Raw genomic sequence first — 16,251 nt, forward strand, 5'->3', positions numbered from 1 at the left:
GCAAAGTCCTCACTCCTCAGAGCCTAAGACCTCTGTGAAAGCCGCACTTTCAAGCGCATTACGGAAATGAAATCTGCTCCATTCATAACCTGGGGCTGGTGCCGACGAGTGTCTGAATCTACAGACATCTCTGGTTGTATCTCACGGCAGGTTCAGTGACTCATGGTGATAATCAGTGGTGGAAAAACCTCAGATTATCATTACTGCATTATAGAAATACTACAAGTAAAAGTCAGAAATTCAAAATGGACTTGAGTAAAAGTATTATAGGTTGGCATCGAAATGTACTTAAAGTACAAAAAGTAAAAGTACATAATGTTTGAAAAAAGCAGATCTACAAGCTCACAACAAGTTGCAGCATGATGTGTTGATGTGTTGTGAGCTTGTAGATCGGCTATTTTCAAAGGGCCAAGGTATAAAATAGGGCTAAAGTGGCTAATGTGTGTTTTATAATAAATTATCATAAGTAACTAGTTACTAGTTCTCAAATAAATGTATTGGAGTAAAAGTACAATATTTGGATCCGAGATGTAGTGGAGTAGAAGTAAAAGAATTGGAAATTGGAAATACTCAAGTATATTACAAATACAGCAAAATTGTACGTAATTACATAGTGCTTAAGAAAATGTACTTAGCTACTTTCCACCACTGGTGATAATAATTTCCCACTCTCTCTGGTCGCAGGTTCTCAAGTACCTGGATTACGTCTTCACGGGAGTCTTCACCTTTGAGATGGTGATTAAGGTGAGGGAGCCGTGAATACGCTGAATGCAGCACTGGGAATATCAGCGCTGGATAAGCACTGAGAGGAGGCTTATGTACACAGTCAAATCCTCAATTGTTAATCCATCTATTTGTAAATGTGAGAGTGTATTTGTATACTCTCTGAGTTAAAGTCATACTGTGTAACCGTTTCTATTATATGCTAAGCGAAAGTAAAAAAAAAAAAAAAAAAAATGTATATAATTTCCCACTGGTATAGTTTTCACAATAATAATCCACATACAGAAAAAATGATTTTTTTTTTTTTTTTATAACTTCTCAAAACATTATGAAACACTATTTTTATTAAAGAGTCTGTGGCCTGACAAAAAGGGACCGGAAATGTACCTGAGATTCATGTATTCTATCGTTGATATACAGGTTCTTCTGATGACTTGTTGTGCATTCCGAAATATCTGGGACCCTAAGACGTCTTAACATGAATGTTACACAATACTATGACTTTAAATTTAGATTTAACTGTGTACCTTCGATCTCCAATCTCCATTATTACAGTATTTACCGTGTAATGATTGACATTTTTTTCTTGATATTGTTCTAATCTAGATGATAGACCTGGGCTTGCTCCTCCACCCTGGTGCTTATTTCCGTGACCTGTGGAACATTCTGGACTTCATTGTGGTCAGTGGTGCCCTTGTGGCTTTCGCCTGCTCGTAAGTCACACTTTTAGCTTTTTCCCATAATTGAGTTGATAATGAAATGAATAGTTTTAGTATCTTTTCTCCCATTACACAACAGTACAGTGGGACTCTTGAGATGAGATGATATTAATTATATTTCAAATATTTTTATACATTTTATATATGAATATATGGCATATTGTAAGGACACAATGAGATGAGATGATAACACAGTACAGTATACATGGGGATTAAATGCTCTGATGACTCCGGGACATTTTGGCAATCTCATATTTGGACGGGCGATCAGAAGACTAAAGAAACAAGTATCCACACATGAACAAAAAGTTGATTTGGGCACGTGCAAAGAACACAAACATTACCTCTCTGCAAGAATGATCAGAACCAGGTATATACTGTATATATGTCTGACGAAGATTTTCAAGGGCGTTTTTATTTCAGTTATCTAGAATCTTTAGTCTAGTCTTCATTATTTTGTTAACTTAACTAATTAACTAGAATAAACCTGGTAACATACTTTCAGTGGTGTGTTTTTTGGTTGTTGTTTTTTCTCCCTGGGGGACGCAATTTTTTGTCACATGCACACGCATGCGTGTGAATGCGCATATAGATGGTGTGTGTGCACATGCTCCTGCTCAAAAGACATGGAGCCTGCAACAAATTGTCTTTACATTGAACCATGTCACAGGAACTGCCTCGGAATTGGATAATTTTGACCTTATATAGACGAGCTGAAACAAAAATAATATATGTTTTTCACACTTTTAGAGCATATCGTCGTTGTCGGGTGGAAACCTTGTATGTTTAGATTTAGATTTAGTTTTCTTGGCCAAGTAGGACATTATATAATGGAATATGGAAATACAAAGTTTCTGCCCGATGGGGACGATATCCACGGTCATAATGGGGACACGGTTAACAATCGATGCCAAAAGAAATGGAAAAATGTTCAACTTTTGTGTGTTTTTATATCAAAAAGTCCAATCTTAATGACTTCCTGTTTGCCCATGTTTCACTAGGATACACGTCACTATACGGAAATGAAATACTCAAAAGTGGTCCAGCTGACAATAAGGACTCTCTCTGTGTGTGTGTGCGCGCGCGCGTGCGTGCGTGTGTGTGTGCTCGCTGCACACAAATCGAGAAAGATGAGAGAGAATGATAAACACAGACCAACAAAGCAGGTTAATAATAAGTGTGTTGAAATGTTCAAAGCTCTGGGGTCAACAGAGAAATGTCATCTCTTAGAACAAAATCTGTCTGTTAATCTGTTCGCTCAGCTGGGAGTGTACAGATTGTGTTTGTCTCTTGAAATCTTGAAATCAGGCCACATCCAGACGGAGACTTATTTTTTAAATGTCGTTTTCAAAAAGTTTACCGTACACACAGAATCGCCTCAATAAATGTGTGTGTCCACATGAAACCACTGAAAACGCCACAAAACCACTGAAAACACAAACTTGTATTGAAAAATGGAAGTACAAACGGTAAAGTAAAAGTTACTCAAAATTCTACAGTACCTGAGTACAGTACCTGCGTACTGTAGTTACTTTCTACGACTGTAAATCGACCTCCTGTTGCAGAATTGTTTATCACCAGTGTTGCTGCAGCTTTTATTGTCTTTCTGTCGCTTGTTCTTTTGTGTTGGTGCCTTCTGTAGATGGATAGCTACGCTGTAAACAAGAAAACGTGTTAATTCAACTCTGAAATGGACACCTAAAGCCTGTTCCACTTGACGATTGCCAGGGCGCCAGTGCACTGTGGAGTCCTATTTGCATTTCGTCACTGTCGGGCAGAAACCTCTTATCTTCATATTCTAACCTTTTGTGGGGTTTTTTTCCTGTAAATGAATGCCCTACTTGATCACAACAACATCACACAAAAGCATCAAAAGTAGAATATCTCCAAGCTAGAAAACGCGAGCTCGAAGCGACACGTTTTGAGTTTGCCGATCCACTACCTTTGCTATTTCCGCATTTGAATCCTGAAAAGGAACAGTGTGGGACAGACAAGGTTTCCACCCGACAAGCTTGTAGATCAACAATTTTTGCTATTTTAGAAATGGGGCTGTGGTAACTTATTTTTTTTGCCACCCCCATGTCTTTCTGAGATTACGCCTCTGTCTGTTGTTTTCCACATTTTTACCGGTCAGTATGTCACCATATTTGTAGTTACAGTAGGAGTCAGAATGTGCGAGAATCGGTGCGTTGAGATGGATGCTGGTGCTATACACAGTGTCATCATCTGTAGGTGGCTTGAGGGTCCATTTCCAGAGTTACCTTACAGTGTGTGTGTTGAGTGACTTTTCGCTGTTCCTGTCTTCTGTCGCTGACTCTGTCCTCTTATTTCTCTCCTTGCTATTTCCTTTTATCTTTTTCTCCTTTTTCTTGCTTGGATTGCTTTCAGGAGCCTTATGGGGTAATGTCTGCTCTCTATTCCTGTCTGTCTGCTTGCCTAGTCCATTTGTTCTTTCTGTCTCTTATCTATCTCACTGTCTCTCTGAGCCATATTGTTTTCAGCTGACCTTGTTGTATTAAATTTTATTGACATTTATAGTATAGTTTTTATAGAATGAATATATTTGCCTATTATTGACTGCTTTTAGGATTATAGACATCATCACCATCAAAGATTCATATTGACACTTGTGACTGGGTCAAATTGGATGTGCTTGAAGTGTGTAAAACATGGAATTGTGCAAAGCAATGACAGGTTGGATTTTGCTTTTCTTTTTTCAATATAACAAACAGCAATTTTAGGGTCACAAAAATACTTTTGTGTCCTTAAACCATCTCCTGTGAGGGATGTGAGATAAAACATATATTTGACAGCCTTTTCTCAGTTTCTTGATTTGAGGTTTAACAACATTCAACTAATTTACATTTCAATGAGTGTCACACAATTTATCGTGAAAAAAATCTGTACTTTAGTAATCTTTTAAAAAGGCACATTCTACCAGCCCATGTCACATTTGTCTGTTTGTAGTCTTACATGCATGTTTGGATTACATAGTATTTGTTCTCCATCTCATTGGTATTTTCGCATATAAGCACAGCAGTGTTGAGCAATAATAATAAAAAACAGTAATATAAATATTGCTGGTACTTTCCATTGTAGCCCCTGTCAAAATCACGTTTAATCATTATTATTATTATGTATTCCCCCTAATTTGAAGCAGAGGCATTTCATTAGCATTTTCAATTCATTACTTCTTAATGTGATTCTGCTTCTGAATACATTGTGTTGGAAAAGTCGCTACGCTATAATCATAACATAATCAGAGAAAGAAATAACAGTGCAGTTTATTAACACCACGCAGTAATCTGGAATATTAATTCAGCTCGGGCTAGTCAAGTAGATTATTAATTCAGCTATAATTCAGCTCAGGTAGAATATTAATTTTATCTATTTTCAAATAGCCTATGTATAAAATAGGGCTAAAGTGGTTAATGTATGTTTTATAATCTTATAATTTATATCTGCAAAGTAACTATTGTAGTGGAGTAAAAGTACACTATTTGGATCTGAGGTGTAGTGGAGTAGAAGTAAAAGTATTGGAAATTGGAAATACTCCAGTAAAGTACAAATATCTCTGAATTGTACATAAGTACAGTACTTAAGTAAATGTACGTAGTTACTTTACACCACTGGTTGCTGTGTGTCAAGAGGAGAACACAGAAATGAACTGCATTTCTGTGTTCTCCTCTTGACACAGATGAGTCACAATGTTAGTTTTCAGCATTCGTTGCTGTCGGGCAGAAACCTCTTATCTTCATATTTTTCCATTTTTTTTTTTCGTAAATTAGCGCCCTACTTGATCACACTACAGTGTCACACAAAAGCAGATCAAAAGTAACAGATCTACAAGCTCGAAGCGTGGCATGAAAAGTGGCGCGAAGCGACGCGCTTCGAGCTTGTAGATCTGCTACTTTTGCCATAGTTTTGAATTTGAATCCCGAAAGTTAACGGGTTTGGACATAATGAGGTTTCCATGCGACAGAGACAAACAGCTCCCGGTGAGTTTATCTAATAGATCGCCGCTGCCATCGCCAGTACCCTGTCGGAAATGGAAATGTTGCATCGACTACCTTTTTTCACTGTTAAAGACTAAAATGTTAAAGCAGGGACTAGTGGAGAAGTGATCCTAAAAGACAAGACATCTTAAAGACAAGAACTTAAAAGACAAGACAATTTATGTTTGGTTGCGCTCGGGTGTTGCCCTCTGAAAACAGCGAGCTTCTAGATCGGCTATTTCCAGCATGCAACCAAGTGTAAAATCAGCCATTACGACGTCATCAAGGCCCGCTGAAATACATGTTTGTCGTCAAAATCAGCTGTAGATTTAGTCGACTAAAAGTAGACTAAAAGTAAAACATTTCAGATGACTAATATATGACTAAAACTACATTTAATTCTATTCAAAAGACTATTGAAAATAAATCAAAAATTGCTGTCAAAATCAACACTGCTCTCCACTCCTCTTGTGGCGGCAGACAGGCGTGACACAGACAGAGAGCGCCCTCAGATCACTCTGTCTTGTCAAGCACTGTCGTGTCCTCACTACTCACTAATGTCTTCTGCGGTACAGAAGAACAAACAATCATCCATAAACGCTGTTGTTCATGCTGTCTGGAACAACCAGTGTTGTAGAAAATACTCATATTCGTTACTTAAGTAAAAGTATAAATACTGAAATATAGAAATACTCTGGAATAAAAAAGTCTGGAATACAAAATTTACTTGAGTAAAAGTACAACATTATCGGTATAAAAATGTACTCAAATTACCCAAAGTAAAAGTACAAAAATGTTTGAAAATAGCAGATCTACAAGCTCACAATGAATGTAGTGGAGTAAAAGTACAATATTTGGATCCGAGGTGTAGGGGTGCCCTCGCACCAAAATACCTATGAGAGTGGAATCCGCGTTCCGCCAATGCATTTCAATGAGAGTGAAGCGGTTTCATGCCAGCTGAGGATTTCTGCAAAAAAATGCTCCCTTATCATTGAAATGCATTGGCGGAACGCGGATTCCACTCTCATAGGTATTTTGGTGTGAGGGCACCCTAGTGGAGTAGAAGTAAAAGTATTGGAAATTGGAACTACTCAAGTAAAGTACAAATACCTAAAAAGTGTACAGTACAGTACTTAAGTAAATGTACTTAGTTACTTTACACCACTGGGAACAACATGTCATCTTTCACTCATTTTCACTCATTCAGGCAGATACCTTGTACTGTATCCCCATATTTTCCATAACTTTGCATGTAGTAAATGTACTAAATATAGCACTTGTATAGTATAGGACTATAGTATAGTACTGACTATTGGATCCATTTGAACACAGGTTCATTTACTGACTCATACATCCACTGTGACGACATTCAGGGAGCAGTCTTCTTTTTTGTGTCTCTATGTGGTTGATTATTCTTTTTCCGATAATGACAACTAAGTGCAAGTGTTTTCCTCTTATCATTGTTTACTTTATAATGTGCTTTCATGTTCTCAATTTGTAAGGCTAAACAGTGGCATTTCCTGTGTCCTTTTGTTAAATGCTTGAAATGTATATTTTTTGCTCTGTCTTTAAAGCAGTCATAATTTCTCCTATGCTTCTGTTGTATGGATGTATACATTACGGTCACCTTTACACCAAGTATCAACTGGCTGATTGGAATCTATATTGAACTGTACTAATATGAATAATATTCTGGTTTAAATGAATAGCAGATCTACAAGCTGGACACAAACTGCATAGGAGATGTATGTTGATGCAGGGTATAAAGGTGGCTCGTGTGTGTGTGTGTGTGTGTGTGTGTGTGTGTGTGTGTGTGTGTGTGTGTGTGTGTGTGTGTGTGTGCGTGTGCGCGCGCTTTGCGCGTTTTGTGTTTGTGTGTATTACTGCTCTTCCTCATCAGATCGCAACAAAGTGTCGTCAGGTGGGAACTGTCGCTAAATCTACTGCACCCCCCTTGACCCTTGACCTCTCTGCCTTTGCACTCAAAACATAAACTACCAGTTCCTCTTCTCAGCCACTTCCTGCATCATCTTGTCTTGAACAGCTCAGGATAGAACCTCTACTTACCTCCTCCATTTATGCTGTGTTGTGCGACGAGTCGGCCGCCGGAAATGGCTGATCGGATCGCCAGATTGACAAGCTCACGTGTCGCGTCCGCGACGTGTTGTGAGCTTGCCGATCTGGTGTTTTCCGCGTGCAACACTGCCGTCCGCCGTACGACGGAGCATAAATGAAGCATTAACCTCCCTTTGATCTCATACCAGTGAACCTATCCTCAAAGGCTCATTTATACATGAATGAACTGGACGCATTGTACGGCAAAAATGACGTAGTCTCAACTGAAAAAGCAAAAAAACAAAAGACGTGTTTGTTTGTTTTGTTTGTTAACGTCGGTTGAAAATACATATTTTTTTGTCTTTGGATGTGGTATAAATTAGCCTTCACTCCCACTGTCTCTCCAGCTTATAGCTTTCAGAAGACTGTTCTAAAAAAAATCAACCCACTGTTGGTTTCGAGCTCCTGCTGCCTCCGTGTGCTAGTAGCTATTAATCTAGTGTGAGTGCACAACATATGAGAGGGACCTCCGCCGTTAGACGGCTTACGTAAGCCTCCCTTTCCGCCTGAATATGTTTGCCCCCTTAAAATCTACATTTCATACATGGTTCTTTAAGCTTAGTTCCTTTTGCCTCTTTCACTCTCTCTCTCCTTTACAATAAGAGATCATCGTACTACTGCAGTTTACCTCAATCGGTGTACGTGTGATAACGATGCTATAAATAACCATTTGGATTCCAAAATATTGTGTCTAGTTAATTAAAGGCAAGGACTGTCTTAAGCATTTAGACAGAATAGGCATTATTTTGCTTACAGAAAATGTCAATAATAATGTCACTCGATATCTAAACCAGGCACACATTCTGCATATAAATGAATTAATTTGCTGGTGAAAAGCGAGTAGAGAGAGTAGAGAGACTTATGCCTACTGTGTTGCTTGCTGTGGGAGCAAACAGAAGGCTGAGTGCTAAGTACAGCTTCACTGCGGTGGTGGAAGAAGTACTTTTACTTACTTTCTTTAAGTAGCACAATGCAGAAATAATCTGTTATAATTTTTTCGCTGTCGGGCAAAAACCTCTTATCTCCTCGTTTTCGGAAATCAACGTCCTTACTTGATCATAACTTGATTCACATCAATTATGACAGCTTTATCGTTGTGGTGTGGAACCTACCATCCACTTCAATTGAAAACTATATTTTTTTATTGTTATCCTTATCGTTATCGCGCCCAGTGGGAAAGGGCCATAGTAGGTAAGGCCTCACACGAAAACATCAAAAGTAGGGTTAGGGTTAGCGTTAGGGTTAGAAAAGCTTTGAGCTTGTAGATCTGCTACTTTTAACTCTCCTACTGCCAGATCATTTATTTATTTATTGGGTCTGGCGCCATCAAAAAGCGGCTTACCTTTGCGACGTTATAGTAGATAGACAGACAGACATTTATTTATTTATTTTTATTTTTTTGGGTTGTGCAATAGTGCACTTTGGTCTGCCAGGCAGCAGAGGGCGGCGTCATGCGAGAATGAATGTGAATTTGCCTGTTATGTGTTGAAGAAGAAGAAGACCAGTCACTGGCCACAGAGCCTCAGAGCCAGAGGAAATCAACAAGGAAGTGAATTGTTTTCCGTTGATCTAACGCATAATGGATTTTTTACACCATCACCGCGGAAAATGTGTTTACAGTAGACGGCCGCGCGACCCCTCATCAGCTTACAGTCATCAGACGAACGAACCGAACGAGTGCCGTATTGGCGGAGAGGTCTTGCGAAATCGGGCGAACGTGAACGTTCAAAGCGTGGGGAGAGTTAATGGTTTTCTATGTGAATCCCGAAAAGTAACTGTTTTGAACGTATGCGGTTTCCAACCGACAGAGACTAATTAAAAGGCCTGCATTAAACATTTTGCGTGAAAAGACAAAAGCATTGGCATACATATTACCTACTAAACACACACATCTACTTGAGTAGATACACTTAGTTACTTTCCGCCATGCTTCGCTGTGACTCAGCCTGCTGATTGGCTGTGAGCTCTCCCGTCTGTAAACAGGAAATGCTCCTTGCTCTGGAAAGGGGGGGGGGGGGGGGGGGGGGGGGGGCACTCAGATGAGAGGCCCGTCGCCATGGCGACCCAGGGTGACCTCGCTGCACTCACTGCACTGATGGCCGCTGAGCACATGACGGAACAGTGGCCGATCTGCACTGCTTTGACGCCAACACCCTGCACGCACACACACGCACGCGCACACACACACGCATGCGCGCACGCACGCACACACACACACACACACACACACACACACACACACACACACACACTTATAAGAAGGGGTGTAACAGCTAATCCGATTAATCAATTCAATAGATTGTATAATAAATAACACATATTTTAATAATTGATTTGATTTTGTTTCAATCGATAAGATAATAATTGATTTTGAGGATCAAAATATTTAAGGGGAATCGGCTGCTTCTGTAAAAAAGAATGTGTACCGTGAAGTGTTAAATAGGGCTTAACTGCTGATTTGTTACCCCTTTTTCTCCCCAATCTAGTCGCAATGTCAATTCTTGATTCCTCCCCGCACACATTACTGTGTTGTCTCTGCTGTTGTATCCTACTGTCTCACCTGCCAGTGAGGAGCCCCCAGTGGGAGGAGGTAGAGCCTACATCCTCCTCCTCCCGCCCAACACTCCCCGTTGACAGGTGCCCCCCTAGCCCGTACGTAAAATGACCAATATCACCCTCTCCGCCCGGCTTCACTCCCCCGATCACGGGCCAATTGTGTTAGACCTCCGACAAAACCGTTTGCACCTCGGTTGGATTCGAACCCACTGCCTCCGTGGTGGTGACTTTACCACTGCGCCCACCAGAGCGTCGGCTAATCGATTTTGTGAAAAGAAAATCGAATTGTGATTATTCGATTAATCGAAAAAGGTGGTTGATAAGAATGAACAAATACGAAGATACAAATAAATAAAGAAAACAGTGGATAGTTGCAGCCCTAGACACAAGCTGCACAAACACGCATTCGCACACGTTCTCCGAGCCCAGGGCTCTTCTGAAAGCTATTGGGAGACAGCTCTCTCCATCCAGATGTGTTTGAGTTTCTCAAATGGTCAAAGGACTGGAGTTGACTGCAGTGGATTGCATGCCAGGCTAACCAAGCCATCAGAGCATGAGAGGTGCATGCTAGTTTGTTAGAGCCAGCCTTCCTCTTTAAGAAAGAAAAAAGCAGTATGTTTGTGGAACCAGCTGCTTCTCTCTTCGTTGCAGTCGGGTAGAAACCTCGTATCTCCATATTTTAACTTTTTGTGTTTTCCCGTTAAACGAATGGCCCTGCTTGATGACACTACAGCGTCGCACAAAAGTATCAAAAACAGCAGATCTGTTAGCTCGAAGCGTGGCGCTTTGCGCAGCGTTTCGAGCTTGTAGATGTGCTATCTTTGCTATTTTAGAATTTGAATCCTTGAAAGTAAATGTTTTGGACTTACGAGGTTTCCACCCAACTGAGACATCTTGTGATAGCCCCGAAGGAGTGCATAGCAATCTATGGTAATATGAACACTAAGGCCTACATGTTCTCTGGGTTTGAGAGATGGGTAAGTAAGTAGGAATCAGCCCAGGCCATAAGGCTGATTTTGAAACCCTGGCCTTAGGGTTTCATGCCTTTTTAACCACAGATTCACAATCTTCAAATACTTGAATAAAGCCACGGATGATTTCCCCCCGATTGTACGTATTGAAATGGATGGAATTGAATCCAATGGCTTCCTCAGAATCAAACGTCGTACCGGTAGGCCTATACCTGGAATGGCCTAAACACATCAGACTTGCCGGTATGCTCCTTTAAATGGACATATTCAAAGTGTACCACCTTTTATTGCATCAGTCACAACAACTCTATTGTCTCCTGAACCACAGTCACACACCAACACCGCCACCTCCACTGGCTCAGTTTTGCACTCATTTCACAGTTAATTAGAAGGTTTCTGTTGTTCTCACGTTGACACACACACACACACACACACACACACACACACACACACACACACACACACACACACACACACACACACACACACAGCCTGTGGAACAGAAATGCAAATGCAGAAAAGTCTCTTCTCACTTCCTTCACTTGTGTTACTAATAATACTAATGAAGGCTCTTGGCTCACTGGAAACACTCTGCTACACCAGTGGGTCTCAAAGTGTGGTCCAGGGACCCTCATGGTTCCTTGGGGGTCCCAAATGACTAGTCGGGGAGCCACCGGCCCAAAATTTGAGAGGACCTGTGATGTAACGACGTACTTTTGGTCATTTATAGGTACACAGAATGAGAGGCCTGCTCTGCCGGAAACATCGCGAAAAGATTTTATGGCCATTTGTATATTCACTGTCCCTTTGACTTCTATACAGGAAAAGAATACAAAAAATAAATCTACTTTAAGTAGCATGTGAGGGGTCAAACTAGGGTTTTTCCATGATTCTGAATCCATTGCAAGCATTATTTGTTTAGCATGAAGAACATTCCTTGGGTTAAAAGTGGCCCCCACAAAAGTGTGAAAATATGATTGTTTTGGGGGGTCCCCAGTTCAAATATGATTGTTTTTGTTTTGTCACAGCCGTAAAAGGTTGAGAACCACTGGCCTTGTTGTTGAATGTTCTATGTACAAATAAACCTGCCTTGCCTTGCCTTGCCATGATATAAGTTTGCCCAAGTCCATATTTGGCAGGAGTGACGTCACATTTAATCCCCTGAGATGCAAGGTATTTATGTTAGAGCGCACCCAACACGAGGGTCAGACATTAGTCATTACCTCTACGCAGAGAAAATGTCGCAAGTTGACGAAGGAACGTCTGTGAGTCCAGATGCCACTGAGGCAAATGCTGCGACCGGGGGCGATCAGGGCAAAGACCACGAGGAGGAGTACCAAGCCCCCCCGGACATACTCCTGAGACGCCTCACGGTCCTTTTCCTGGTCACACTATGCGCTGCGTTTATGGGAAAGATAATGTGGGAGGAGGCCGCACATCGAACCAGAATGTCCATCTATGAAAAGAACATCAGCTCACAGGACCGGGTCTTGGAGCGTCTCAATCAACGTAGCAAGTGTATCCTAGACGTTCTGAAGGCAGACCCCTGGAAGCTGTACTTGAACTGTGATCTCGACAGAGACAGCGGACCCCTGAAGGACCAGCCTTGTACCGAGTGTCCAGAAAACTGGAGAAAGTATAAAGGTGGATGGGGCTACTTTTATTGTTACAAGATCTTTACGGAGAAAGTGGACTGGCAGACTGCCAGGAGGAGGTGTCTGGATGAAAGCTCTGACCTTGCTGCTGATTTGCGCTACCCATACGCCTACGGAACCTCCTATAGGGAAGGGCTGTACCATCTGATTAAAGAAACCAAGGACCCTGGGGAGTACGTGTGGTTTGGCCTGAATAACTTTGTGCGTCCTGATGAATATAGATGGGTTAATAATATAAAGGTGTACACAGACATTATGGAAAAGTTTTTTATAAAAACACAAGAGGAGTTGAAAGTTTGGCCCACGTATCCTAAAGATATTAACCACGACAGGGCTTATCCAATGTGTTTTGGGTTGAGCGTGGCAGAAGCTAAGAAGAGGCCTGATATTAAGGATCATAAAGTATGGGAAGCACTAATGTGCAATACTACTCATGGTTTTCTGTGTGAAAAACCTGCCCTCATCCTACCTGATCCTCCTGAAGGGACACACTGGAAAGTGGACAACCAAACCATCCAACTGGGACACGACCACATATAGTTTACAGTTTAGGCATTTAATCCAAAGCGACTTACAATAAGCAGATAAAAACATCACAATAATAAACAAGATTATATGTCAGTACATCAACAGCAATATAACAAATGCAAATGAATATCTATCTAGAAAAAAAAACTATATAATCCGTAAAGAAAAAAAGGTTTCTAAAAAACTTAAAAACAAATGCTAACTAGCTTCATGTATGGTCATTGATTTTTTTCAGTAGTGCTAAGGGTTTAGGTGGAGTCTGAAAAGGTGTGTCTTCAGTCCACGGCGAAAGCTAGCGGGTGAGTCCATTGTTCTAAGTGCGACAGGGAGTTTATTCCACAACTTGGGGGCCAGGAGGGCAAACTGTCTCGGACGAGTGGATTTTTGCCCTGGGGTTTTTAGCGAGGGTTCTGTCAGCATCCCTGTGTTGGCTGATCTAAGTGAACGGGTGGGGGTGTAGGGGTTGATCAGGTTTTGGAGGTATGGAGGAGCCATACCTTTGGCTGCTTTGAAGGTCAGCATCAGTGTTTTGTATTCCGTGCAGGCCGCAACCAGGAGCCAGTGGAGGCTGCGGAGAAGGGGAGAGACATGTGAGAACTTAGGCTGGTTGAAGACCAGTCGTGCCGCGGCATTTTGGATCAGTTGGAGGGGTTTAAGTGCACATGCCGGAAGACCAGTGAGGAGAGAGTTACAATAGTCAAGTTTTGATATGACAGATGTCTGGATGAGGAGCTGGGCTGCCTCCAGGGTGAGGAAAGGTCTGATTTTACGGATGTTATAGAGTGTGAACCTACAGGACCGGGTGACTGATGCAATGTGTGCCTTGAATGATAGCTGGCTGTCCAGGACCACACCAAGGTTTCTAGCAGTAGGAACCGAAGTCACCAATGCATTATCTATGGAAATAGTGAGATCTTGCATGGGGCAAGACTTAGCTGGGAAGATGAGAAGCTCCGTCTTGTCCGGGTTCAGCTTGAGGTGGTGGGCTGACATCCACTGTGAGATGTCGGCCAGACATGCAGCAATGCGTTCTTCCACCTGGGTGGCAGAAGGGGGGAAGGACAAAAACTGTTGAGTGTCATCAGCATAGCAGTGATAGGATAGATTGTGAGCAGAGATGACAGCACCAAGGGATTTAGTGTACAGGGAGAAAAGCAGAGGGCCAAGTACAGCACAGTGGTCCTCAACCTTTTCAGGCTGTCATCTCCTAAAATCATATTTGAACTGGGGAACACACACACACACACACACACACACACACACACACACACACACACACACACACACACACACACACACACACACACACGCACCCCGATAAGCCCTTGGAATTGTAGGAGTTCAGGCATTACATTGGGTTTGACTCAGTTTCACAGAATGTGAAAATTGAAGATCTACAACTCTACAAGCTCACAACGCCCCCCACAAAAGTGTGAAAAGTGCATCACTAAACTATAGTTTGACCCCTCACATGCTACTTAAAGCAGATTTATTTTTTGTATTCTTTTCCTGTATAGTGAAGTCAAAGGGACAGTGAATATACAAATGGCCATCCTTTTTTTTTCGCCATGTTTCCGGCAGAGCAGGCCTCTCATTCTGTGTACCTTAATGACCAAATGGATAGCAATAATCACACTCGTGTGAACTGAGCGGTGGAGGGTGTGTGTGTGTGTGTGTGTGTGTGTGTGTGTGTGTGTGTGTGTGTGTGTGTGTGTGTGTGTGTGTGTGTGTGTGTGTGTGTGTGTGTGTGTGTGTGTGTGTGTGTGTGTGTGTGTGTGTGTGTGTGTGTGTGTGTGTGTGTGTGTGTGTGTGTGCGCGTGCGCGTGCGTGCGTGCGCGTGAGTGCGCCTGGTCTGAACAACAGCGCCCCTCCCTTAACGTGTGTGGTCAGCAAAGGTATTGCAGGCTACATACAGACTCAGGCTACATACACGCACGGACGGACGGACGGACGCATACCCACACACACAGCCACGTATAGGAGACGGTGTGACCACCGTTCAAAAACTAAAATGAAAAGTACGTCATGACATCACAGGTTAAACCATTTTCTTTGAGCTTTTGGGCCTGCATGTGGCTCCCCGACTAGACCCCTTAAAAGGTGTGTAACTCTTGAGAGTGACGACGAGACCCTGGTTAACGCCTGTGTAGGACATCAATACAAATAGGTATCTATCTGTATCTATCCATCTATCAATCTCTGCGCTTGTATTAACACTGATGACTGTACTGTGTGTGTGACTCGATTAACAATGCCTCTGCCGCCGTCCTTGGCCAATGTCACTGCCCACGTGTGTGACGCTGCAGCCATATATTATGTCACATCCCACCGCTTTGTGACCTGTTATAGCAACACGTGTTAGCGACTGCCACAAGTGACAGCAGTGGTTCCTGCAAAGAAGCTCCTCTGCAAACATGGTGGGAGGGGGGAGGGGAGGGTTCTTTTGGGGCGTCAATATCAACGATGACGTTTTCCTCTTCCGTGTTATCCTATAGCAGTGGTTCCCAAACCTTTTTAAATTTCAAGGACCCCATAACTCTGAGAGTGTGCAGATGGGTCCATTTTGTCCCATTCGTACTCTCTGAGGGTTGCAAACCTGTAAGGGTCGATTCATACTCCACTTTTAGAGCCTAATTTATTTCGGTTCGGCTATGTCTAACCTAAATGGCGTCATTCAGAGGATCGGTGGGTGGGTAACGTCATTAATTCGCCCCCGAATTATGCCATATCATACCGAAATAGATTAGGCTCTAAAAGTGGAGTATGAATCGACTCTAAGGGTGCTGTTTTGAAGTCCCTCAACGAACCCTTCCAGGGTCCAGGGACCCTCACTTTAACAACCACTGTTCAACTGAAATACCATGTCTTGCTCTCATGCACTCATCATCCCCTTGTATTTATAGCTTGTGGGTGTTTTTTCTGTTGAGGTTGTACTGAACAATAACAAGCCTTTACACATGTACTCACATGCATGTGCTCTACTAATGGA

At 42.1% G+C, this 16,251-nt stretch overlaps 1 protein-coding gene across 1 annotated transcript in view; it reads left to right on the forward strand.

The window, feature by feature from the left end:
- Nucleotides 1-16,251, forward strand: part of LOC308299767 (voltage-dependent N-type calcium channel subunit alpha-1B-like) — a gene marked incomplete at both ends in the record, with an annotated part of 244,047 nt that overhangs the window by 177,721 nt on the left and 50,075 nt on the right. Inside the window, 3 exons of the mRNA XM_080743555.1 lie at nucleotides 685-744; nucleotides 1,330-1,436; nucleotides 7,338-7,358. Coding sequence (XP_080599681.1) covers nucleotides 685-744; nucleotides 1,330-1,436; nucleotides 7,338-7,358 — 188 coding nt within the window. The remainder of the gene's footprint in view (nucleotides 1-684; nucleotides 745-1,329; nucleotides 1,437-7,337; nucleotides 7,359-16,251) is intronic.

The sequence above is a fragment of the Nannobrachium achirus genome, assembly GCF_963921795.1.
Source record: "Nannobrachium achirus genome assembly, chromosome: 15".
Classification (NCBI taxonomy): Eukaryota; Metazoa; Chordata; class Actinopteri; order Myctophiformes; family Myctophidae; genus Nannobrachium; species Nannobrachium achirus.